Source organism: Pezoporus wallicus, unplaced genomic scaffold (genome assembly GCF_028554395.1).
Source record: "Pezoporus wallicus isolate ANWC-B61680 ecotype Strahan unplaced genomic scaffold, APGP_CSIRO_Pwel_v1 contig_5767, whole genome shotgun sequence".
Classification (NCBI taxonomy): Eukaryota; Metazoa; Chordata; class Aves; order Psittaciformes; family Psittacidae; genus Pezoporus; species Pezoporus wallicus.
The window spans coordinates 8,070,410-8,096,076 of NW_026640599.1; the positions used below are offsets into that span (position 1 = coordinate 8,070,410).

Below are 25,667 nucleotides of genomic sequence, written 5' to 3' on the forward strand. Positions count from 1 at the left end.
GGTCAGTCCTCTACACTGCTGCCTTCTGTCAGTTAGAACTATGGTGCCATGGGAAGAAGAAAAATCAGGTGGCAACCTCCTAACTCCTGAAGTAAGGTGAGGATTGCTTTCACCTGGCGTGAGCTGGGGTGAGTCCTGAATGCTGGATGTTTCCCTCTATTTTTAATCCAGTGGCAGACATCTGTAACAGCAGCTGCAATCTGAAAAACAGCATTTTAGGATTACACCCAGAACAATAGGAAACAATGGGCTTTGGCCAACTGCCACACAACACACCCTTGATGTGGTAATACTAAAGTCACCCATGGCAAGGTGCTCCATTATGAAATATTACATAAACATCTTCCATTAAATTATTTTCTATAGTCATTCTCTGCTTCTGATTTGATTATGTTTTCATTACTTACCTCATGCATGAATTACTTTCTGAGTTAATTTTCTGTGGGGAAACTCAATCATTTCAGGATGTTGTAAGAGGTTTTAATGGAGAAAACACGTGAATATTAATGCAATACCACGAAAAGTAAAAAAGATGCAGAGGCAATGTAGATCAATGCTTTACTGTATATCCAGGGAGGAAAAAATGGATCCTTTCCCAACAAAAGTAACTATTTCCTATGACTACTAGAAATGTAATAAACGATCATTCTACAAATGCGTAATTATAAAAGCTGCTTTGCTTTTCTCTTTCATGTGGAGAAGGAGCAGGTAATGACACTGAACTTGAAATAAGCTACACTGCATTCTTTTGTAGTAATAATGATTCTTCCTTTGATCAGGACCATGCCCAAAGTTAACAATTGTTCATAGAACTCTTGAGACCTTTACTTCAACCTTTACTTCAACAGGTTGCTTAGTGAACTGACACGTGGATTTACCACAAACTTTGTGTCTCACATACTTTGCTCTTTATTCTCTTGAGCTGGCAGAGAGAAGGAGAGAATCTTGCAGATAGCAGGAGTTATCCCATCCCAGGTGCCATGTGGCCTTGCTATAAACTTGAGCAGGCCAGCAGAACACTGAAAGCATTTGTGCTTCCTGAGTCACACCAATATAACTTGCGTGTGCATGAACACCATCAGTGCACATGAATCCATCAGTAGTCATTCCAGGACAGTGCAATACTGATTGATAAATCAGTAAAATTTATCTATAAAAGTGAAGGTTATAAACTTCCAGCCAGTGACGGTTATGCTGCTCAGAAATGGCCTGGGGCCTCTGGGGCTGTTGCTGTAGCTTGGCAGCCCTGGGGAAAGCCACACACAGACCTTTCAGATATTGCCTTCTCTAACTGCAGAGACACTCCTTGCTTGTAGAATATCTCCAGCAAGTTTGTGCTTGCCTTCCAAGTGGGGAAGTGCTGCAGACTAAAGATAGCTTAGGAAAAGGAGGGGAGATTTCAATTAGATACTAGAAAGAAGTTCTTTACTGTGAGGGTGGGGAGGCACTGGAATGGGTTGCCCAGAGAAGTTGCGGCTGCCCCATCCCTGGCAGTGTTCAAGGCCAGGTGGGATGCAGCTTTGGAAGCAACATCCCTGCCCATGGCAGGGGCTTGGAACTAGATGATTTTAATGTTCTTTCCAACCCAAACTGCTCAGAAACTGTGGTTCTCTAGGATTCTATGATTCCTCGTAGTATCTGTCTACAGAGATGGCTACCTACTTTGCACTACTGATAATACGAGGAAGAAATCACATTGGCCTCTAGTGTCCTGTGTAATAGAACAGGTGGGAAGCTAAGGAAGGAGGTGAATGGTGCAGTGGGGATCCAGATGAAGCTGTGTTTTGGAAATTAGTTGCCCACTTTCTGTCCAACTGGAGGGAGGCTGCAAATGTAGTTTGAGGAACACATTTTCAGTGCCACTTATGCCTTAAACATTTACCACTTGAGCTGCAAGTGCATTGAGCTCTGCGAAACCCTCAGGACTCACCAGACACAAGCACTTGTGATGCCAACAGGAGAACAGAGTTTACTTTCTGCTGTATTTTGATTTTGTTTTGTTGTGTTTTTTTTTTTGTTTGTTTGATTGGTTTTTTGTTTGTTTTGGGGTTTTTTATTTTTGGTGTGGGGAAGGGAAAGTAGAGGTGCTACCTTTAAGCTGGATCTATTGTGTTCAGGTTCACTTGTGCAGGTGCTGGTGTCGGCACTGCTCAGGGAAGCAGAGCAGGGGCGGGAGCCCACAGTCAGGCATGGGGCCAGGACAGTAACATGAGCAATTAACCTTCTCTGGGCACTCCACTGCAACCCAATGAGGAACATCAGTGTGAGCCTTTTAAGCTGCTAGCAAGACAAAAAGGGAGGCTGGCTGGAGAGATCAGCACACCAGGTACGAGAGCACTCTTCAACATTTAGTTACATCTTGACTTTCTGGTATATTTCCCAGGGGATGGATATCTCTTAAATTAAAAGGAAGCCTTTCAACACTTCAGTTACTTTATGCATCTAAAAACCAGTCAGGGAATGCTCTCACAAGGACCAACTGATACCTATCGGAGCAGGAAATACCTGTGTCGCAGCTCCAAGCCATGGCGACCCGAGCCAGTAACTACAGCTGGGGAGGGTGCCACGGCTGGGGGAAGCAACGACATGCCCAGTTTTCGTGTCAAACTGTCCAAGATCAGCATGAATCCAGGTAAGGTGTCTAGACTCCACGGTTTCTGAACAAATTAGGTCTTTTCCACAGTTAATGGCCGGTTCACACGCTCGCCAAAGCCGTCACCCAGGGCTCCCGGGCTGGGATACATCATAGCCCGGCCCGGCCCGACACCGGGCGAGCCGGCACTACAGCTCTCTCCCGACCTCCCCTTCCCCTCCCTCCCTCCGTCTCCGCGTCCGATCTCCGCACATGCGCACCGCGGCAGAGGCACGTAGGCGAGCGGGTCCCGGCAGTCCCTTCGGGAAGTGCTGGGCCGGGGGTGGGGCGGACGGCTGAAGGAGATCCGGGGACGGGGACGGGGACAGCGTCAAGGTGGTGTTGGCTGTCCCCGCTCCATGCGTAAGATGTTGTTGGCCGTGCTCTCCCGGGTGCTGCAAAGCCCGGCGGCTGCTGCCGCCGCCGGAAAACCGGTGAGTTTGGTCATCACCTGCCCGGGCGGAACGAGGGGGGCAACGGGTGCTGGCACGCGCCCCTCTGCATAGGGGGTGGGCAAGGCCCGGGGGACGGGAGGCCGGTGCTGCCTCTGCCGTTAGTGGGGGTAGGTGTGGGTCGTGCTGGGGTACGACGAGGAAGGGGCATGGCCGGTAGGCCCGGCTGCCGCGGCGGGGCCATGGGTCTGCCCTTGCAAAATAGCCCGGGTGTAACGGCGAAAATTCAGGCGGGTAAAAGAATTTTTAAAAATGCGTATAATTTGGTTTAGATTTGTGTTTTTTTGTTTTTTGTTTTTTGTTTTTTTTTTTATTCTGTACTGTGTGTAAAATACCGCCTGAAAATAAAATGGTTGCTGCGTGCAGGACCTGGCTTGATCAGTGCATCCGATAAACGCGTGTGTGTAGGGCAGGGACCCGCACAGGGCCGTCGCTTCTTCCCGACGTGACAATTTGTGGCAGCCGTGGCCCTGGAGGCGCGGGTGGTGGTGTTACAGGAGGGCAGAGGACGGGCTACCCTGCCCAGGACCTTCATCAGCACTCGCTGTAACCTTAGACCTAAACTAACGATAGTGTGTGTGCCTTTAGCATAATAGAATAAACCAGACTATTCTAACTTACTAACACGTAGCTAGAAAGGAACGTTGGGTTAATGGGGGAAGGAACATCATGGGACTGATAACAACTTAGGAAGACAGTAAGACCAAGGATGCTAGTCTTCAAGATAACAGAACGGGGCGCAGCGTGGAGCGAGACTGGAACAGAACTGAAGCAAGTACGTACCAGCTGCTAGGACCTTGCAAGCACGCGCAAGCACTGAGGTGATTCAGTAAACACAGTGAGGAAGACGATGGACAGCCACCAAAGACACCCCCCTCAGCAGGAAAGCGCATGTGTAATTAGGATGCAAATATTATAATTAGTTCCCAGTAAAGCTATGAATATGCATGAGCATGCTAAATATATAGCCCTTGTCGGCAAGCATCGAGTGCAGTCACCTTTACGAAATGGTTCTCCTGTGAGCCCAGTACTGCAGTAAAGAATGCCTGCTTTCTAAAACTTCAAATTGAGTCTTAGAGAATTTCTCCGACTGACTTTTAGGGTAACTGTGCCCTGTGATCTCTTTGCTATTTATACTTTTGTATCTGTAAAACATGTTTTGATTTGTTTCTGAAACCCTTTTCCGACCTCTTGGCTTTGATTTATTTATATATATTTTGACTGTCAGAACAGGTCAGATCCTAAACAGGGAGTAAACATACTCTTCTTGTTCCATTTGAAATTCATCCATCTGACCTTTTGAGCTGCTTCACCTTTCTTTGCTCAAACAACATTCCCTTTTCATGTGTCCCCATTTTGGTTTTTTTTTCTATGTTTTAGTTGATTGGTTTCTTTTTTCATTAGTGAGTCATTTCCTGTGTTTTAACTCTTGTGTATGAAAAAGTCATACTTTTACCTCTTCATTCTCCTTATTCTATTATAATGACTATGGCCCTGAGGAAAAATTAACCCCGCTGAAAAAAAACAAGTTGTCAAGATCCAATCAGTGTGAAAGAGTACTATTTGGTAATTGGAAGTCAGCTCACTTTTTGCCACAGAGAGCAAGTCTGTCGCTGCATCTCTGTTCTGAAGTATCTCACTTACCTGAGCATTAAGTTCTTGTGGAAAAGCAGGTAGGTGACTGGATTTGTGAGAATCAAACATGAGAGCATATTTACCAGATCTTCCTGTGTCTATTGGGACTATGGATCTAAAAGTTTTTCTTTTTTTTTTTTATTCTTTCTCCAAATGCTGCTAACCTAGGGAGCCGTTAGTGAGGTAAGGCCTAAGTCAGTCTTAAAAAGGTTCAGTTTTGGTATGTGCACTGGCCATCTATTTAGAACTCTTGTACAGACTCCTCAGTGTTGCTTTTGTGTCGTATGCAGGGCAAGGGGGTTCTGGCTGACCTATCAGAGCTTCCTTCCAACCTCAGCCATTCTGTCATTCTGGGAATCCCAAACTCTTGATTTACTTCCAGCTCTAGAAGTAAAAGAGATTTTCCTCACTGATAATACTGACACTTTGGGGTAAACCGTGTAGAAACTTGGTATAAATTTAAAACTCTTAAGTGCTTAATCTGATAAAGAGGTGGTCGTGACTGCTAAATCAAATATGCAACAGAGTAAGTAACCTAGAGGGATTGAGAAATGTCTCTTGGCTTTTTTCCAAGCCTCATAGCTATCAGTCAGACCTTTTTTTGGAAACTGACCTGGACATTCTCAAAATTTCACAATAATCAACCTTCAGCTTAACGTGTGTGACTTGCATCATAAAAGAAGCTACTGAAAATTATGTGTAACTCCATGAGCAATACAGTTTTGTTGGTAAAGGTGTAGTGCATTCCTTATGCTGTGGACACAGCGCATGCACAGACAGATGAACATCCTGTGCAATGCTGCAGTGAAACATACTGAAGTAATTTAGAAATACCAGATATTCATAAGTCAATAACCTGTGTTCATTCTTTAGGACAGAACAGTAATAGATTTTTAAGCATCCTTTGTACCTCCCCACTACTGTGTCACCCTTTATGTTGCTCTGTATTTCATGTCTCCTCAGGTACGTCACCTTTTATGTTTCTGTATAATTTTTAAGTAGTGGCTATGCCGTTATCCACTGAAACAATATTCCCCTTCATTGTCACTGCCTTGTGTCTCCCCAAATTCTATTCCTGTTAATAAGAAAGACTAAGAGTAGCTCATACTCTAGAAATCTGTTGAGGGGTTGGGGAAGGGGTGGGAGTGATTTTCTTTTTCCAAATAATTTTTTATTTTGTTGAGACAAAATTTCAGTCAGCGCCGCGAGCTGTCAAAATCTGTGTTGGTTTTCTTTCCTCATGTAAGCAATCTGGCATGTGAAGGGAAAAGTAATTATTTTTGTGCGTTTGATGATCTTCACAGTCTTTTGAAACTAACTTTTTATTTTAGATCTGGTGAGTTTAATTCCCAAGATATTTCAGTTTGGGAGTACTGTTAAGAAATTATTGGAGAATTTGCCTACTTTTGCTTGATAAATATGTTTAAATATTCATGTTTTGTTTTGGTTTTCTTTTGTTGGTTTTGTTTTTAAGGCCTCTCGAGTGATGGTAGCATCGCGTAACTATGCAGACTTTGCAAATGAAGCTACATTTGAAATTAAGGTAAAGAAGCTGAACGCTTAGTACGGGCATTGTGATTGTGTGTGTTGTAGATCCTAACAGGATGGACTTGGCCCCTTTTTCAATTAGAAAGCTACTGTTTGAATTTCCAGACCAGACCCCTTGCTGTCCAGCTTGATCTCTAAATGCAGCTGGAGGTGCCTTGCTTTGCTGTATGTAGTAACATTACTTGTTTCTTAAGAATGTGGTACTTTGCAGCTGTGATAGTTCAATGCAGCTGTGAGCGTGGAGTCACAAAGGTGCCTAAGAACCTTTTCTCTTCTAAGGGAAGAGTATTAATGTTTCTCTGCTTGTTTTAAAACAAATAGCTGGTGTTTGCTGCCTACCCTTCTTTCCATCTCCCTTTTATTTATGGAATCGTGGGTGTTGCATCCCAGATGTGCAGCTGATTGAGGTCTGTATGGATTTTTGAGGAAATATTGTGGCACCCTTTTAATGATTAACTTGGTGCTGTTCAAAAAGTATATTTGTTCTATTCTGTCAGCTTCTGCTATGGCTAGTTTGTAGAAAAAAAGTGATGATTCTATTGGCAGTAGTAGCTTTTCTGCTGGCTTCTCATTCAGGAAAAAAAAGAAAAATCTGGAAGAAATTATTTGATTTTCCTTCTATCAGTTTCTGTGCCTGTAAAGTACTGAAATTGTTGCACAGGTGGAAGGGAGGGAAAATAAGCTGATATGAAAAGTCTTTTCTGAGTAGATACAAGGTTTAGTGTTTGAACCTGTACAGACTCCTAAATTTCTTGAGTAGCGTTCTTGAGTGGTGTGCCCATGTGTTATATCCAGTTCTCCTAGGTGCCAGCAGATTTGCTCTGGTATGTAAGCTGTCTTAATCCAACATAGCAGTGTTTTGTCCCTTTAATCGCACAGATGAAGTAATTTTTTTTAATTGCTCCACTGAGCTTGACTGCTTTCTAATTCTTTTTAATTTCATTCTGTATGGGTGCCTAAAGTAAGCCCTCCCTCAGTACAGTCTGTTGTTTAGTAGTGAAGGTGTGCTGTACACGTGTTGGTTTGACTGGCAGGAGGACTGGTGCAACAGCGGTTTGTTACTGCTTGGTATAGGTGGTGTAGAAGAGGTGAAGTTCAGCCTTAGAGCCAGATCTTACAAACTGATTCACGAAGGAAACTATATCATGTCGTCACTAAGCCTCTGTAGCTCTTAGCAAGTATTTAGCCTGCAAGAACCATGGAAACGTACCTTTCCCAAGTTTTGTGAGGGCTGTATTTCATCTCCTGATAGTAGGAACTACGAGACTTCATTTTGTGGGTGGAAATCTGCCTTTAGTAGAAGTAAATTTTTATTTCCCTAAATTTGGAAATAGCATGCAAACCTTATGCTTATTTTGACCTACGAATTTAGGTTTTGCTGGCTTTGTTTTTTTAAAGCATATTACACTGAATTTGAAAATAGGACATTATAAAAACTGTGTGATACTCATAAATAGGACAAATTACTTTCAAGAAATAATTACGTGTTCAACTTTGCAGAAATGTGACCTTCATCGCCTAGAAGAAGGCCCCAGTACCACCACAGTGATGACTCGAGAGGAGGGGCTCCAGTACTACAAGACAATGCAGTCCATCCGACGCATGGAGCTGAAGGCTGACCAGCTGTACAAGCAGAAGATTATTCGTGGCTTCTGCCACTTGTACGATGGCCAGGTAAGATTACTTCTTTTCCCCAGGTTTTTTTTTTATTATCTCATCTTATTTAAAGTAGGGATTTGACTAGAGTGGAGAGTAAATTAACATGTGCAGTGTTTGAAGTAGTAGTTGTATCCATGATGTAGTTCACTGTTTCTTTAAAAACAATGTTACGGCACACAAGAGAATGCCTGAAATCTTGCGATAGCGATAGGAAGAGGGAGAAGGCCAGGTGCATCTGAAGATCAGCTGAATGAGAGGAATGAGCAACTGCAGCATAGTAAATTCAGTGCATTTGGAGGCTCACATCCTTGTCCTCAAGCAGTGTCTCGTAGATCGTGTGGCCACTGTAAAACAACAGCCACGAGTAGGAATTTCATGAATAAAGTCAAACTGTGCTGTCTGCGTATTCCCACCTGAGATTTTTGAATTGCTGTTTAGATGCTTCATTTGGGAGATGGGTGTAGAAAAAGTCTGCAGATTTTTACAGGCCTTGTTCCCCTCCTGTCTGCTTTTGTGAGTCACCATCAGGTTGGAATTCAGAGCTCAAGGCTGTTACAGCTCGAAGCCTGCCACCCGCTGGCATTTAAGGAGGTCTCCTGTATTAGTACTCTTCCTGTTTTGATGTATGGGGGGTCATAGCTAGCCCTTGCCACGCTGCTGGCTGTGGATGTTTGCTTTTCTTCACTGCTAAATTGACTTTTTCTGTGTAACAGGAGGCTTGCTGCGTAGGGATTGAAGCTGCCATAAAGCCTACAGACCATGTGATAACAGCTTACAGGGTTCATGGCTTTACCTATACACGAGGAGTGCCTATTCGAGAAATTCTCACTGAACTTACAGGTTTGTGCTGAGTAAAATGAGGAGGATTTGCATGCTGCTGTACTTGTGGCAGAATTTTTTAGTACAATCCAAAATGACGTTGATGCACAGTGTCTACTGAGGCATCAGAAGCTGTTTAATTTTGCAATGTTATGATGCAGCCACGTTTTACTATAAGACTTAAGTCATAAGGAATATTTAAGTGCTTGCACTTCGAAAGCACAAACTCAGAGAATTTCTCTTGATAGCGTATGTTGTATTTATTGTGTTGCAGCAGCTTGTTTAAATGGAGATTGCTTGTGGCAGTTCTCAGCAGGACAGGGCATTACCCCCCCTAGGAGAGAGACTAGGATTTTCAGAATTACGCTGCTGAAGATTTAGACTGGTAAACACTGCCTGTAATGATAAACTGAATGAGGTGGGAAAACTTGACTGTAACAATAATATTAAATGGTAATCTGCACGGATGTCAGATGTTGCAGAACGGGTAGATAGTCTGTGCACAGCAGAGTTGCAGGTGGAGCAGGGAAGAGAGGATCAGCCTGCTGAACTCTTAAGAGATCTGTGAACAGATGCCAGAAGTGAAAAGAAACAAAGAGTTTGAGGGCCTTAAAGAGTTATTGGTACAATAAAGACGTGATCTGAGAATTTGCATGCTTGAAACATTAATATAGGAAAGCGTGTTTTGGAGGTAGGGAAGAGGTGTGCATACTAAGAATGGATGTGTTAGGAATGTATGTTAGTAACAGATTAAAATCAAACTTTTTTTTTTTCCTTTGGCCCTAGCTGGCAGGTTTCATAAAAGCTCACGTTAAACCAGTTCATAAAGGTATGAGAAAGGTTTGAGAAAGACAGATAATAAAAGTGATCCGCTATTAAGTAAGAAAGAGAAGAACAAATTCCAGAGAGAGAGATCCAGGAGTCAACTTCTAAAATAAACACCAAGGCTAAGGCAAAAAACCCAACCAACCAATCTGTGCTTATTAGGAATAAAATAGGAGCCTCTGCAGCTTGTAGCAAAGCAGATTAGAATAAGTGATGGAGTGAGCTGAAGAGAAATTCTGTGTTGCTAGATCAGTTCATATAAACAGTTTGCTGTAATGCTTCATGGAGCACTGCTTCTTTTCAAATTGCAGCTTGAATAATGCTGGCCTGGGTAACTTTTTGATGTTTATCCTGGGTTCATAAGAGGAGTTGTTGGCTATGTAGATTTTGTGGTAGTGTTATTTTGGATTTTGCTTTGGGTTTGGTTTTTTTTTTTTTTGAATGTCCTATCTGTAATTTTTTACTTCTGGTTCTGTCACAGAGAAGACATGTGTAGATTATTGCGACTAATTTGAATAGTGTTCACACCTTTGTTGCACAAGTGAAAAGCAGGAAGGACTGGATATACTTTTTTTACAGATTTACATTTATGAGAAGTAGGGACCATTTTGGCTATTAAACACCACCCCTCCACCACCACTCCCCCCGTTTATCAGGAAGTTCTTGTACATAGGTAGAGCACTGAAACTTCTTGGTTGCTTGTAAAATTTCTTCTTAATCTCATTCTGTATTTCCTGAATTAGGTTTCATTTACTGTTCTCTTTCACCCTCTTTTCTTACTTGTTTTGTGATGTATTTAAGTGTAAACACTTTGGGAAATGGCTGTTGTTTCTTGACTCCACATAGATGTAATGACAACAGCTTGGTCTTACTGTTAGTACCTTTAGGCACTGAATTAGATGTTCCCATTTGCATAGGATTTTTCCTTTGGAAAAGTACTTTGCTTGTTATTCATGTTACAGGGCGAAAAGGAGGATGTGCAAAGGGAAAAGGAGGATCAATGCACATGTATACCAAAAACTTCTATGGTGGAAATGGAATTGTTGGTGCTCAGGTATATACATGACTTCTGCTTCAAAGCACAAGTTGAATGTGGCTCCTGTCCTCTGTCAGTGTTTCAGTGCTTGTGGTGTGAGCTTGTATGCAGCCACCATTATTCTGAGGCTATTTATGATGTCTTTATTCTGTTTTGCTCACTTTTTAGTAATCTAGAGCAAAGATGTATCACACTGAGATATATGTAAGCGATGTGTGAATTTTAGCTGTAATAGAGATCGGCACAAATGGAAGTGAGTTGGTATTTACCTACTGACTACGTGTATGTTGAGCAGATCTCTGATAGTGTAAATGTCTCTTCACAATTCACAAGCTGCCTACCTCCAACTCCTTTAAACATTGCTGTAAAATGGTGTTTTTTCATGTACTCTCTGATAGGTTCCTCTTGGAGCTGGGATTGCGCTGGCCTGTAAATACTTTGGTAAAAACGAAATCTGCATGGCCTTATATGGGGATGGTGCAGCCAATCAGGTAAATCAGCTTTGTCTGGTGTGGTGTGGTGAGGAGGAGAGTGGCTGTTGGTGATCTGTTTTTGTTCTGTGAGCTGTGAGCTCTGCCTTTCCACCAAGTAGTGGGGAGCACCTCCCGTCCTCCCTGGGTAATGCTGTCACACAGGCAGTATCTGACTTGGGGCTTCTGCTCTGATTGCTTGCTGGGCTTTCTGCTGAGAGGATACTTTACTAAAAAAGAGACAACTAATGCAGAAAAAGCAATCCTAGAGAGAGAAGGGTATGCACACCCTCAGTACTATAGCTCACTGCAGTTTTTCTTAGGGCTTTTGTTGTGAAGTGTTGTGCACTGAGACAAACTTCATGTAGGTGATGAGGCACCTTGCAGATTTGATGCTTGAATGCTGAGCTCCCTGTCTAGATGCAACTTGTTCTTTCAGGGCCAGATATTTGAAACATTCAACATGGCTGCCTTGTGGAAGTTGCCTTGTATTTTTGTCTGTGAGAATAACCGCTATGGAATGGGAACTTCAGTTGAAAGAGCGGCAGCCAGTACCGACTACTATAGAAGAGGAGACTTCATTCCAGGTCTCAGGGTGAGTACAGACACTGTTGCTGTTTTTTTTGTGGGGGAGAATGGGCATGCACATATGTATGTGTTATTTATACGTAAATTTATAAATATTTTTTTAAATATAGGAAAATTTGCAACTGAATTCATGTTGTTCTTGTGGAAGTGCTGAAATTGGAAGTTTGGGGTTTGGCATTTTTTTGCCTCAGTGTGTAGTTTCTGTTTTCAGGTGGATGGCATGGATGTTCTCTGTGTTCGAGAAGCAACGAAGTTTGCTGCTGAACACTGCAGATCTGGCAAAGTAAGTTAGTAGTCGTCATTCCTTTTCCATAGGTGAAATTCTTAGCCATGTTACTGTTGCATTAAAAAGTTCTTCATTGGGTGGCATGCAAGTGGTATCAAACATTTAAAATAGATCTATCTATCCTGATACTCTGGCATCTTTTTCCCCAGTTCTACTCCAGTTAAATTTTATTGGGAAAGGTGTCCTGGCTGTCAGGCAGTTGTTGTCTTTGAAGAGATGAATTAGGGGAAGCATGAAGGAACATACTGATCATTCTGTATTTACGCAGATGTAAATCAGCTTTAGCGTGTGAATCAGCATTAGTGTCTGTCACCCAAGTACAATACGCTGTGTCTGTAATTTTTTAATATTTGGTGAAATAATGTTTGCCCCAGCAATGTACAACAGAAAAAGAAAAAGGTTTGTGCAGAAGAATAGGGTTCTGTGAGTTCAAACCTCGCAGTGAAACATTCGGCATTTGGAAATAGTCTGACTAATGGTGGAAGGACCCTGGGAGGGAAGAAGTTATTTAATGCAGCTCAGTAAGAATGTTAGAATAAAAGTTCACAATATCAACCTATGCTTTTATTTGAAAAGAGTGAAGCTGTATTTTACTAGTTGTGGTAGTAGTGTGAAAACTAAGTGGAGAAAAACACTGAGTTACAATCATGGTACATTTCACCTGTAGCAAATACTTGCTGCTATAGCCATATATTGGTCCCTTAAGGTGGTAACATGCTCTGTGCTAGTTTGTTTTTTTTTTTTACTTTTTAAGGGTCCTATTGTGATGGAGTTACAGACCTACCGTTACCATGGCCATAGCATGAGTGACCCTGGAATAAGGTACTGGGATGTTCTTCCTTGGCATTCACTGAAACAACCAAGTAGTGATGGTCAAAATCCTGAAACTCTTAGATTCCGTCTTTAAATGTGTTACAAAACTCATATAAAGGTTATGGTGAAGCTGCTATAGATGACTATGAGCACAAAGTCGAACTTTTGTGCTTTTTATTAATGAATTCTGCTTTCAGCGTGAAGTTATAGTGTGTTCTAATTGAGCTTTGACTGAAAAGCATCATGTTTTTCCAAGGTTTTTAGAGTATGTATAGCCCAATATGCTAAGACTGCAGGAACAGTTTGGATTGTCCAGTCAAGTAAAGTAAAGTAGAACACTTCTTCAAAACACAAACAGGCAGGTGTCAAGAATGCTCGGGCATTGTACCAACTGATACACCTGAATGAAGCAGGAGGTGTAGCCCAGTGCTTTGGAAACTTGTTGTGAATTGGAAGCATGCAGCAAGTCATCTAGCTTCATCATCTAGCATCATCACCCGAAGGGTGATGGGAAGGAGGATATGCAGCTCCTTGTGGGAACTGCCTCAGGCTGGGATTGCTCCCTTTCCCCTGCCTACGTTATATTCATTTTTGGAGCTACGGTAGCTCGGTTGCCACTTACAGATGTAAGGAATGTTCTAGATGTAGCTGTGCCACCCTCTGAGTGATGAGCTTCACTGTATTTTCATTGCATTCCTGACAATTCTTTGTTCACACCTTTCTAAGAGTGAGCTGCATCCAGAACCTTGCCTCTGGTCAAGGACACTTCTGGAGCAGTTCATGTCTCTGTTTCTCTTGGTCCTAGCTATCGCACTAGGGAAGAAATTCAAGAAGTGAGAAGCAAAAGTGATCCCATTACTTTGCTGAAGGACAGAATGGTCAACAATAACCTGGCTAGCATTGAAGAATTAAAGGTATGGCTTTTAGTTGCCATATGAGCAAGGTCTGGAGGATTTGCATGCTAATGAGCTGTGAAAAGCACATGTGGGTGCTGAGGAAGGCTGTATGCATGGGAGATCATCTTTCAATTACAGCTCTTATGTAAGATGTAGAAGTCAAAATTACTGTGGCATTCTCAACTACCTAGGAAGGGCGGAAAAGTCTGAAAGAGAAATTTTCAACAGTGAAAAATCCTCATGAAGGAGTCAGGAGTCCTTTAAGTATATGTTATAAATACCTTCATCAGCTGTGCTTAATAAAACCCCCCAAATTGACACTGACCCTCTCAGTGGTTCGCAGAATCTGAACAGAAACTGTAGAAGATCAGTGGGGTCATATTCCTCTGGCAGTAAGGTATAGGTACTGTCCAAAAGGCACAAAAAGCTGCAGTTTAGCAGGGATGGATTTCTCACAGGTTTTTCATCTATGTTTGTAAACAGCATTAACACTTCTGACCAACACTTCATCATTGTGTTTAAATTCAGAATTAAGATGTTTTTTCTGAAATGCCTTCTAATCGGCATCCATTCTTGGTTTAGGATATTGATGTGGCAGTAAGGAAGGAGATTGAGGAAGCAGCTCAGTTCGCTACCACTGACCCAGAGCCACCACTGGAAGAACTCTGTCACCACATCTACTTCAATGAGCCACCCTTTGAAGTGCGGGGCCCAAACCAGTGGATAAGCTACAAGTCTACCAGCTAAAGGACTTTATACTGTCATAATTTATTCATAAGAATAAGTGAATATATTTACAGGAACTTAAATCGTGGAATACTTAGGGTTGGAAATGGCCTCTAGATCATCTACTTCCAACCCCTCTGCGATGGACACCACACATTAACCATGTCACCCAAGGCTCTGTCCAACCTGGCCTTGAACACTGCCAGGTGTGGAACATTCACAGCTTCCTTGGGAAACTCGGACATGACTCAGAAACAACCCGTAAGGTTATTTAAAAGTTCTTTCAAATGAGGAAGTGTGTGGGGAAATCCATCTCAGTTTGGATTTGGGTAAACATGCTGAAAGTTGTTTCAGAAGGAGTTAAAGCAGCAGCTTACTGAAATTGCTTTGTATCTGCTTTATCGACTTGTCTTTGGATTGTTATGTACAGTTAAAAAAAAAATAAGCTTCAACACCACTTACCTAGTAGTGTGTTTGCTTTGTTTCTTAATGAACCATTTTCTTCCCAAAACCACCAGAAATGCCCTTTAGATGCTGTGGGTTTGCTGCAGGTACGTTACTAAAGGAAGACATTGCACCAGGCTTTTCTTAGGAGTTCTGTGAAGGCAGCTTTAATACAAAAGTTTTATACAGGCATGTGGGAAAAGGTGCCACAAGCTCTGGCACATCCCCTCCCTGCTCCAGCCGCCAGAGCTGTAACATGTTAATGTTCAGAGTTTTCACAATGCTAAAGCCAATTCAGGTGTGTGGTACCCAGTTTGCAGAAAAGATGGGTTTTTTTTCCTCACCTAATGCTTTAGGTTACAGTGATAAGCATTTGACTTCTGCATTACTCTGTCAGAAATAATTTAAGTGCATTGACACCGACATAAAAGCTGTACTAGTCACTGTGTTACGCTCAAGGTCAAACAAGCTACATCGCCGTGCAAAACCTGCAAGGCCACTGTACAGACATGTATATATACATCTAATAATTGAAGTGTAGTGAATGCAGTTCTCATTTGTTTATTCCCATGTCATGTTCTTCCAAAGCATGAACCACCTGCGCAGAGGTCTTGCCAGATGTTTGTCGGTGGTTTAATATTGCATTCCAAATCCTGCAGAGAAGACCACCCCTGTATGAAGGAGAATAGAGAAGCATTATGGAGAACTTCCTCATCTTCTTTAACGTTAGCAAGAAGCAAAACCTAGAAATCCCAAGTCTGTACTGGTTATGACACTACATAGGAAACACTACAAGCTTCCCTGAGGTGGCAGCTCAATCTCTTCCACATCAGCCATTCAGACTGATGTTGAAAGGACTTGAGTCAAGGAGCAGGCACAGCAAATGCTGGATGCCTGCTATCCTTGTGATTACATCATCCCAAAGGGTGCAGAAATAACTCCCAACTTTGACAAATACCAAAACTTGGATAGCTTGAAGCACCGGAGATGCAGGTGTTTCACTGCATCAGTTAAGACATGAAAAACTTCAACAACAAACCAGCAATGAAACTCGCAGCAGTTGCCACTGACTGGTCACTGATTATTTCAATAACTGAATGTCTGAAAAAGGTTTTTACAATCTACTTCAATTACAGTCTCACCAGGGAACTAAGAAATACTTCTTACCGCAGCTGAAGGTAGCGCAGGTCATCCTTAGTGATATCGTTAAGGACAGCACTTAGTGTATAATCTTCTTCAGCAAACTAAAAGGCAAATTTATTCCTAAATTAACATTCCCTTGTTGAAGTAAACTGCTAATACTGACTACAGTGCCTTTTTTTAAAGGTGGGGGGTTTGTTTGTTTTTTTTTTTTGTTGGTTTATTTTTTTACCCTTTTAATAGCATGCGAGTCTGCTCCTTGTTGTTTCAGCCAGTTCATGAGCTCAGGGTCTGCATTCGTTCTAAAAGGTGTGGCAGACCAGTTGGAGTCTTTAACAGAAAACAAATGTAAAGGTTAATGCACCTCAAAACCAGGGCTAAAGTGGTCAGTTTCAGACTACTGAAGCTTAAAACAAAGCGTTCTTTATCATAGACTGGTTTGGGTTGGAAGGGCCCTTAAAAATCATCCATTTCCAGCTTTCTGCTACGGGCAAGCACACCTTCCACTAGATCAGGTTGTTCATGCCCTGCCCAGCCTGGCCTTGAACGCTGCCAGGTGTGGAGCATATTCTTTGAGCAACCTGTTCCAGTGTCTCACCGCGCTCATAGCATGTAATGTAAATCTTCCCGCTTTCAGTTTAAAGCCATTCTCTTGCTCTATCACTACATGCCCCTGTTAAAAAGTCCCTCTCCAGCTTTCCTCATAGGCCTCCTTTAGATACTGGAAGGCTGCTCTAAGGCCTCCCAGAGCTGCCTTTAGGCTGAACAACCCCAACACCCTATCCTTTAAAAAAATATATTAGTGTGCACCTGTCAAAGTGTGCAGTATCTCCTCATAACCTTCAGGTTTAAGTTTTAATCGAAGCAAGTGTAATTCCTGAGTTTTTTGCTCCAGAGATTGTCGTAAGAGGGTCTGATACTCTTTCTCCTTCTGAACAAGGTTTTCCAAAAGGCTGTTAGCATACAAGAGAGATCAAATACAACCATACTGAGTCAGTCTAGCTGAGAAAAACATTTGTTGTTTTTAATGACTACGAAAGGACAGAGACACTTGAGAGATACTGTCTTAAGTAGCATATTTTGTGGCTTAGTTTGTTGTCTGAGACTCGCTGATCCATGAGACTTTAAATCCTTCATATTTGCGGAATTTAGTAAATTGCTTGTAAATTCTGTTCCAGCTGTTTTGCATCCTCCCTGGGCAGAGCTGCCTTTATACTGCAATTTACTACTGAACAATGTAAGAGTGATGTTTTACCAGAAGTGTTCTGATCACAGATTTACATCACATCCATGAAGGAGAATGAGATTGTAAACTGTTAACACACTGGCAGCAGCCTACAAATGCAGTAACCCATGAGAAACAGGACAGGGGCTCTGCTGAGCTCTGCTTGTGCTCATCAGTGGGTAGCCTGCCCTGTGGGCCAGGATGGTGCTGCTCTGGCCTTTCCTTGCAGGAACAGCTCAGAGAGCAGTGCTGTGGTGTCAAAGGAGCCAAGGGAGCAGGAAGGAAACCACACAATTGCACAAGCGTCATTACTTACTTAACAGTAGAAATACAACATGATGTTCTGCAATTAAACAATTAATTACACAGAAACAATACTTCAATACTGAAGGCTGTTGAGTTGTCCTACTGGTACTGCCAATGTATTCTGAATCCCTTTGTGTTCCTGGAAGGCCTGATTCACCTTGAGGCAGCAGTGGTATTTGAGCAGTATTGATGTTAGGTATGTGCATGTCACTGTAGAAAGCAACATCTGAGAGTTTCTCAAAGACTGGCTGAAAACAAATCCGGAACCTTTACAGGAGCATTACCTTAAGGTCTCTTGTTTAAGTCTGCCCAGCTCCAGGCTAAGCTGCTGCTGAGCCTCATGGGATACCACAGAACTGAGGGTGCTGACTCCTGATGTGGTGGTGGGATCCTCAGCCCTGTTTTGTTCAGTGGGCTGGAAACTGTCCTCTGCTTCATCTCCGTCTTTTTCCCCACCTTCAGTTTCTGACACTGGCTCAAAGTGAGCTCGAAGCTCTGGTAAAGAAAGCGGGTAAGAGAATTTCTTTGGACAGGTCTCTCTTCAGAGGTGTTGCAGCTTGTTCTTGGGGGAGCTTCAGCTGAGGAAGTAGACTATTTACACCTTGTGCTTTACTGTAATACTGAGCAGGGGAGTAGCAAAGCGTTATGCAAGCTGGACCACAGGTTCCCCAGCATCAATTCTAAAATGGGTGGCAATGTAGTAGCTTAGCTGCAGCATACCAGTAGAGGTAGGTAGCTGTAGATTACAGCTGTAGAGGGGACAAATACATTTGTGATTAAATGAATAAGAAGAAACTAAATGTGCTAATGAGAAACCCTTCAAAGCTTGCTTTCAAAGCATCATCATTCTCCTAATCTTCCTTTGGATCAAAACTGTTTACAAAGCCTTTCTCCAGGTAGCAATTCTAACCCCAGTTCTTTCAGCACGTGCTGCAGGTGGCCACCCTTCCCACCAAAGAATGACTATCATTTTTCTTCTACAAGCAAAGTCCTAAAAATTTTTGCCTATTTGGCTTAAAAACAATAGCAACTTTGAATTGAAAGGGCTCACCCTCACTAAGTGCTCTCCAAACATTCCCATACTGGAAGGGGTACCCAGCACTTCAAGACTTAATTACAAAACTACTTGCAGATTTCCAACTCACACTTAGTCCTAGATACTTCTTCATCAGTTATCCTCTTCCTCCTCAGGTGGTGATGATTTTTCCTACTATTTATCTGAAGGCCAAGACTACATTCCTCCTTATATTAGTCCCCTCCCTTTACTGCATCTGTTCTACAGCTCAGTAATCAGTTTTCAGAATACGTAACCAAACCTGTGCAGTGTCACCCACCTTGGATGTCATTACAATCTTGTACAGAGTCATTTTCTTTCTTCCTTCAAAAGTTCCAGCTTGGACTGAATTTAATTTGCCCTCTTTGGTCACGGTCAGACCACACTGGTGATGCAGAACCACTAGTTATCTCCTCATTATGTGCTTTTGTACCCCAAGTACAGCATTAATCCTCCTGATCAACACTTATTTCTGTATGACATTCTGACCCTGTGCTTTTGATGTAGTAGCACATGGGATGCAGTTAATGGCATACTGACAGATTAAACATCTAAACTGTTACATTTGCTGCAACTCTTTGATATGCAAACAGCCATCTTTTTTGCTTTAAAGATTATTTTCAGCTGCTTTGATTTACCTGGAATAAGTATAGTGACTGCTGCTTGGACTGCACGGCGAATTATGTTATCCATTGCAAACATCCAGTGGGGCCTTATTAAGTGATTTCTTAATACTTTGTTCACCTATAAATAAATGAGTAAAAGTAGTGGCAAACAACATTTGCTTACACCTGAGGAAAGAGAATCATGTTTTCCAATAGCCACATGAAGTTTTATAATCTCAACTGCCTGAGTCACTAAAACCCTCCCCGCCTTTGAACATTTAACAAACAGTTTTTGACAGTTTTAGGCTAGAGCTTTCAAACAGTGCACAGGCTGTGACGTTCAAGCCCCTTCACAGTAGAAGGAGGAAGAGGAGTGAAGAAGACTGGGGAAGCTGCAAACCCCTGGGTTGAGGTCTGTCCAGGAAGAGACTCTCTACCCCTGCAATGGGCATGGAACTCACAGCATCCTGAAATCCAAACAGCACCAGATGAATCTGATTGATGGAAGTGCTGTCAAAGTCCAAATCCATTTTCAGCTTGGATATGGTAGAAGCCATCACTCTCTGCTCAGGAGAGCGTATGAAGTCTCTTAAAATCCCAATAATTTGCTTGATGTGGGCCACTGAAAGTTGCAGTTCTTCAGAGCTCTGAAGAAAAGATAATGAACGTATATCATGGAAAACCCAGAGTCATTAAACATCCTTTTAGCAGCAATAGTAGTTTTAGGATTACAGTTTCTGGCTTTGCCTGTTTATGCCTCACACTGACATGCAGAAATTACAGAACCTTTGTTTCTGCAAAGCCTTTATTTTCTACCTGATTTTTTTTTTAATAGTAATTCCTATTGAAAAATAAAACAACAACAAACAAACCCAAAAACAAAACCAAAAGTCTGCTGGCACCATGGCTGTCACAAAGGGAAGAGGTTCCAGACAATCCCTACACATTTCTGCAACGTACTGGAGAGGGCAGCTCTCCTCCATAAAAACAGCAGTCTGTAAGAGACACCAATTTTTTAGATGCTATCCTTTCAATAAGCTGGATCTGGACTAATATCTAATTATGCAGACATTTGATTTCCTTAGGCCAATAATTATGTTTACATTATGTATTTAAGTCAGTAAAAGGTCTAAGATTACACAGTGATAGGACTTGACTGTATTCTGTGATTTCCAGTCCACAGCCCCCACAGTTAAAGTCATCCAAGGGCCTGTAAGAACAGCCGCCTATATAATTAAAAGGTAAAGGGAAAACTATTACATAAATTATGGAAAATAAATTATTACACCAGGGCTGTAAAACAGCTGGAGACTAACATAGGACTTGCTGTTACTAAATAATCACAGTATCACAAAATGGTTTGGGTTGGAAGGGACCTTAAATATCATCAAGTTCCAACCCCCGTGCCATGGGCAGGGACACCTTCCATTAGACCAGGTTGCTCAAAGCCCCGTCCAACCTGGCCTTGAACACTGCCAGGGATGGGGCAGCCACCGCTTCTCTGGGCAGCCTGTGCCAGTGCCTCATCACCCTCACAGGCAGACATTTTTTCCTAGTATCTGAACCTCCGCTCTGTCAGATTGAAACTGTTTCCCCTTGTCCTGTCGCTACATGCCCTTGGAAATTATTGAGACCCCTGGTTATTTCTAAGATCTCACATATGAATTTTAGTCCTCTGTCAGACTATAAGCTATTCTGCAGTTTAAGCTCAGAGCAGAAATTTACATTAATTGCTTCCCCAGCCTGAGTCTGGGGGCTTTCCTCTTGGGCCTGTGGAGCCTTACAAGGAGCCCCTCAGTCAGGGACAAGCTGCTCTGCCCTATGAGGCAGTTCGTGGTGGAAGGAAGTCACAGGGGAGAAGCAAACCCCTGTGATGTGCTGTGTGGAGCAGGCTGCCCATGCCAGGCTCACCCCAGGAGCAGCAGGACTCTTTGCAGCTGTGCTGCAAGGGTCTTTGTGACAGGACCAACAGCTGGCCAGGAGTACTGCAAGAAGAATCAGCAGGGTCCCCTTCATGTGAATGGCGTCCAGGTGAAAAACCACAGCTTTGCCGAGAACAGGTATTTCTACTGTTAGAAGCAGACATTAAGCAGAAAAAGCTAAGCAATCAATTCTGTTTCTGGTGTGTGGCATTGCTTAGGTATGGGTTAAATGAACACAAGATTGCTCTTGTTATTCTTTACAGTCACTAAACCTTCCCATTCAACCCTTCCTGCTGCAGAAAATCTACCTTAGCTTTTTAAAGATTCATGGAGTGTCCTTAGCACCTAGTTTACATATGCTTTGAATTAAAACCCGTTAATCAGTTATCTATCCTTGAAGCAAATCATACCAATTACTACCTGGTGTTCCATTTCCCTGTCCTTTAAAAGCGAACAAACCAACCCACCAGCCTCACAACCCCATATCAAATGGCCCAAACCTCTTCCTCAGGAAATAAACCCCAGAGCCCAGACAGTTACAGGTCTGAGAGATTAAAGGTACTGAGAAGGAGCAATCCAAGCTCCTTCATTTGTTAATTTCCAGAAAAGGAGTACTCCTACCTGGCATGTCATCTTCCTTTTAACATGGGAAAAGGAGAGCTGAAGTGAAATTACCTGTGCAATACAGTCCTGCAAATTGGAAGCAACTTTATTCTGTTCTTCCTTAAGGATTTTATACAGGATTGCTCGGCGTTCACTGTCCTTCCTCAGCAGAAACAGACCAGAATCCTTGTCCTCAATGGAAGGAGAGGCACTCCTGTCCTCTGAGGCTGAGCCCTCATCAGGTGCACTGTGTCAGCAACCGGGCGACAAGAACAGGAGGGAGACAGCATTAGCAACAACAGCTGTACTGTTAGAAGCCAGTAGGGATACTTTGGAGGTTAAAGTATGAGTTAAACTGCAGCAGTGGATTGATCAGACTGTTAAATACTAAGTCTGAGACAGAAGATGACTCAGATCCTCAGCTGGCATAAACCCCACTGAACCCAAAAGCACGAGGCCGATTTCATCCTGCTGAGCAGCTGGTATCAATGTCCCCCAGCACTGGTTCAATTCTGGGGATGAAACTGGAAAACCCTGGACTAAGGTAACTGTTTATTTTTTCTGGCCCCATACTGTAACATACTCATTTGAAAGTAACAGTTGGTGCTCTCTGAGCAGCAGAACTGCCTTTCTGCTTCCACATTCCCACATTTTTTTATGAGTACATGGGAAGGATCAACTCTTCTAACTCTGCTAACTTCTGAATCCATATCCATTATCAATGAGACGACTGACATTTATTAACTGAGCAGGGAAATGGGGGAAATCTATCAGTATGTGGAAACCTTCATATAATTAAATATAGACAACATTTAAGTTGGCTGTTAACTTGCCTGTGCAACTTGCTTGCTGTTTTTAACAACCTGCTTATCTAGTCATTAGGTGAAAAGATTGCCCTCAGATAAAATATAATGTGAATTAAATCCACATAATCCCTCATGGGTGTCAAGCGACAAGCAAATGCTTTACCTTAGTAAATGGGAAATGGGATGCCTTGTCTGAATCTCTGAAATAGATCTCTTTGGCCTTTCGAAAAACATGTCATGCTGTGCATCAGAGTCTGGCGAAACAGAGCCATGCTCACTGCTGCTACTGCCAGCCTGTTCTCCATGGATTGGCAGGGGGAGGTATGTATTACGATTACAATCTATGAACAGACATTGTAAAACATGTAACAGAACTAGGCAGAAAAGGGCAATGTGCTTAAAACAGCTGTGATCATAGTCAGTGATATCAAGACCTCATTTTGTAAAATGGCTGAGGGAGAGGTAACCTTATTGACAGAAAGCAGTGATACAACTCAAAATCAATATATGCGTAAGTAACAAAAGGTGTGAATGAGCTAGTTGCTGAACTCAAAGACAGCAAAGCAGCTAGATGCACATATACAATGCCATTTTATTACCCGTTCTGGCATGTACACACACACATATATACACACACACTCTCTCCCTTGGTTCCCCTGGCCTCACAAAGTGGTACAACTGCACATACAGCTGTTTAAGAGCCTGAATCAAACCAACGGGTGACCATCAGCTGCTCCACCACAGCCATTTCTCTAAGCACAAAGCACTCTCATACCCACTCTTCTCACCTCTGCCTGACTATGTTAATGGACAAACATTTGCTCCCTCTCTAACACCTGAGGCCTCTCTTGCATGTCCCCTTGCCCTCAGTAAGGGCTGTCTCTCAGCACCAGCCTAAAGGAAATCTCTTGTTGCCTTCCAATTCATCTTGACAAGTAAGAACAAATTGAAAATAACAAATATTGAGGGTCTGCAATCATCCTGGTAGCCAGTTTGCAGCTATGTGACTGGAAAGATAAGGAAGAAGTTCTGTCAAGTCAGAGTGCAGACATCCATGAAGCTAAGATATCACAAAAGATGTGTTGATGCTTGTCACTACAAATGATATGGAGGTGGGGAAGGAAGAGAGTTTGAAGTTAAAAGCTGTTCAGAAAGCTCTGACACACTCCATGGCATGCAACTGATGTTCAAATGGCTGAGGTCAGTCACATAAATGAAACAGTATGCGTCACTTTGTGAGAACTGGTTCAAGGCATCTCAGCAGAACAGAAAACTGAAAGCTGCTGTCCCAAGAGTAAGAGTTGATATTTGCTCTGGGCTGTCTTTATTATTGGAAAGAAAAAAGGGGTGGAGACAGGGAGGAAAGATGGGCACAAAGCTGAGGAAATTGGCAATGAGGAAAACAGTAGAGGGAGGAGGCAGAGTGAGCTGCTGAAGGTGAGACTATGGCAACTACTGGGCCAGGACCTGCTTTAGCCTGCCAAACTCCCTTGGAGATGGCTGCAGCAGCCAGCACAGCTTTTCCCAGCTCTGGCACAGCAGAGCACACGCTCAGCTGCAGCCACATTGCCTTTCCCTTTTCTCACCCAGTAAACAATTTTCATAGCATTTGCCCACTCCACTCATAACAAAGGTCAGCACTGAGCTTGCTTCTTGCTGCAGGTCAGTGCTTAACTCTGCAGCATCTGATCCTCTGGCCATCTAAAGGTGATCCATAACCTCATCAATGAGTGGAAGAAGAAAGGAGGAGAGCAGAAGGAGGCACGGAGTACAGAAGACAGCTGCACCTCCCCTGGTATTTGACAAAGAGCCTGTTGCTCTCAGGGCAGCTAACAAGGCAAGCTCCTTCCTTTCTAGTACTATGCAATTTTTCCAGGAAAACATCCTGAGGCAAGGGCTGAAAAGCTCCAGAGAACATTATTGAAGTTCCTGACTGCCACTGCCCTGGCTGAGCAGTGTGAACTCTCCCATTACCCCAGTGTAACTGCAGGGATTGCAGTTCTCAGTGCCCCTCAGGACAAGAGATGCCCAGTTCAGCTAGATGTCAAATTCTTTGCTAGTTCCCCTTAGAATTCCATTCAGCAATTCAATTTGCATTGGGAGTGCTTGCATGTGTGTGTGTACAGAGAGGGGAAAGAAGCAGCGAGACCAACGAGTCTGCCTATTTTTAAATGGACAGTTCCTTCACACAGTAATGATTTATTTGGCAGGTCTATATTAAGGTTTATTATCTCATCACTGAGAAAGCAGCTGATATACAGATGTAAGGGAGGAACATGCTAGGCAGATAAAATAACCCACTAAACAGCTACTTCAACAGCTCTGTGACAAATTTCTAAGTAAGTCGCATACCAAGTTTGAAAGTGCCAACCTGTATAGACCTGAACACGCGATAGATCTGCACTTTCAGGTGCCAAACACCTACTCTATAAAACTCAGACCTCTGAAGTAATTCTGAATCTAAAATGTAGACTTGCATTGGAAAGTCTTCACCAACTGCCATTTCTCTAATTGTAATTTACTGTAAATGAGGCATTTATTTCTGGGCAGAGGAAAAACAGGGTTGGGAGATTTCAAGCAAGCAAAATGCAAAATAGCAAGACACCATATTTTGTGGGAATTGTTAAATTTAAATATGTCTAATTGCAAATCACAGACACTTTCACTGTTGAGTTCCTGCTGCTTTCCTGGCAAAGGGAAATGTCCTTTGTAAAAGAGTGTGCTTAATAATTCCAATCTTTTATATAACACTTAATGATGATGTTGACTTGGATTTGGCTGATAATTCTTTACCTGAAGGCTTGAATGCAATTCTGCTTTTCTTGCCCTTGTTTACTTGTTTCAGGAAGGAATCTCTGAGCAAGTCAGATGCTGTAACACGTTTACTAGGATCAGGTTCAAAACAGAGCAAAATAAAGGCCCTTGTTTCAGCAGACACCGATTCTGGAATTTCAGGATGAATCTTAAACATCCCAACCTGCAAGAAAAACACAAATAGAAATTATTTATACTAAACAACTACGCACAGACCATGGGCCAAAGCTCTCTCATAGTATAATCTCTCGTATTGCCTCTGATGTTTGGAAAGGGATTGATCCAGGCATCCACACAAAGCAGTGAAGTGTCAACAAGCCTGTTTTACTTCGTTACAAACACGGCATGAAGATCCGTGTGGAC

At 42.6% G+C, this 25,667-nt stretch overlaps 2 protein-coding genes across 13 annotated transcripts in view; one reads left to right on the top strand and one right to left on the bottom strand.

Moving 5' to 3' along the window:
* The window catches only part of PDHA1 (pyruvate dehydrogenase E1 subunit alpha 1), a 71,317-nt gene extending 56,848 nt beyond the window's left edge, over window positions 1-14,469 (top strand). The window contains exons 2-12 of one of the 2 annotated variants that reach the window (XM_057419465.1): window positions 3,008-3,066; window positions 6,194-6,262; window positions 7,768-7,941; window positions 8,640-8,766; window positions 10,533-10,624; window positions 11,005-11,097; window positions 11,516-11,671; window positions 11,876-11,947; window positions 12,705-12,772; window positions 13,569-13,677; window positions 14,242-14,469. In XM_057419465.1, the coding sequence (XP_057275448.1) occupies window positions 6,206-6,262; window positions 7,768-7,941; window positions 8,640-8,766; window positions 10,533-10,624; window positions 11,005-11,097; window positions 11,516-11,671; window positions 11,876-11,947; window positions 12,705-12,772; window positions 13,569-13,677; window positions 14,242-14,406 (1,113 nt within the window). In that variant the 5' untranslated portion in view covers window positions 3,008-3,066; window positions 6,194-6,205 and the 3' untranslated portion in view covers window positions 14,407-14,469. Of the gene's footprint in view, window positions 1-2,952; window positions 3,067-6,193; window positions 6,263-7,767; window positions 7,942-8,639; window positions 8,767-10,532; window positions 10,625-11,004; window positions 11,098-11,515; window positions 11,672-11,875; window positions 11,948-12,704; window positions 12,773-13,568; window positions 13,678-14,241 lie in introns of those variants that run through there. The other variant, XM_057419464.1, reaches the window with a different exon arrangement.
* A 364-nt stretch (window positions 14,470-14,833) lies between these two features.
* The window catches only part of MAP3K15 (mitogen-activated protein kinase kinase kinase 15), a 90,010-nt gene continuing 79,176 nt past the window's right edge, over window positions 14,834-25,667 (bottom strand). For 3 of the 11 annotated variants that reach the window (XM_057419466.1, XM_057419469.1, XM_057419468.1), the window contains 10 exons: window positions 25,284-25,467; window positions 22,654-22,831; window positions 21,757-21,931; window positions 19,621-19,806; window positions 19,193-19,298; window positions 17,785-17,995; window positions 16,780-16,922; window positions 16,202-16,299; window positions 15,997-16,073; window positions 14,834-15,500 (listed from right to left, as the gene is read on the bottom strand). In XM_057419466.1, the coding sequence (XP_057275449.1) occupies window positions 15,383-15,500; window positions 15,997-16,073; window positions 16,202-16,299; window positions 16,780-16,922; window positions 17,785-17,995; window positions 19,193-19,298; window positions 19,621-19,806; window positions 21,757-21,931; window positions 22,654-22,831; window positions 25,284-25,467 (1,476 nt within the window). In that variant the 3' untranslated portion in view covers window positions 14,834-15,382. Of the gene's footprint in view, window positions 15,501-15,996; window positions 16,074-16,201; window positions 16,300-16,779; window positions 16,923-17,784; window positions 18,250-19,192; window positions 19,299-19,620; window positions 19,807-21,756; window positions 21,932-22,653; window positions 22,832-25,283; window positions 25,468-25,667 lie in introns of those variants that run through there. The other 8 variants (XM_057419467.1, XM_057419470.1, XM_057419471.1 and 5 more) reach the window with 7 other exon arrangements.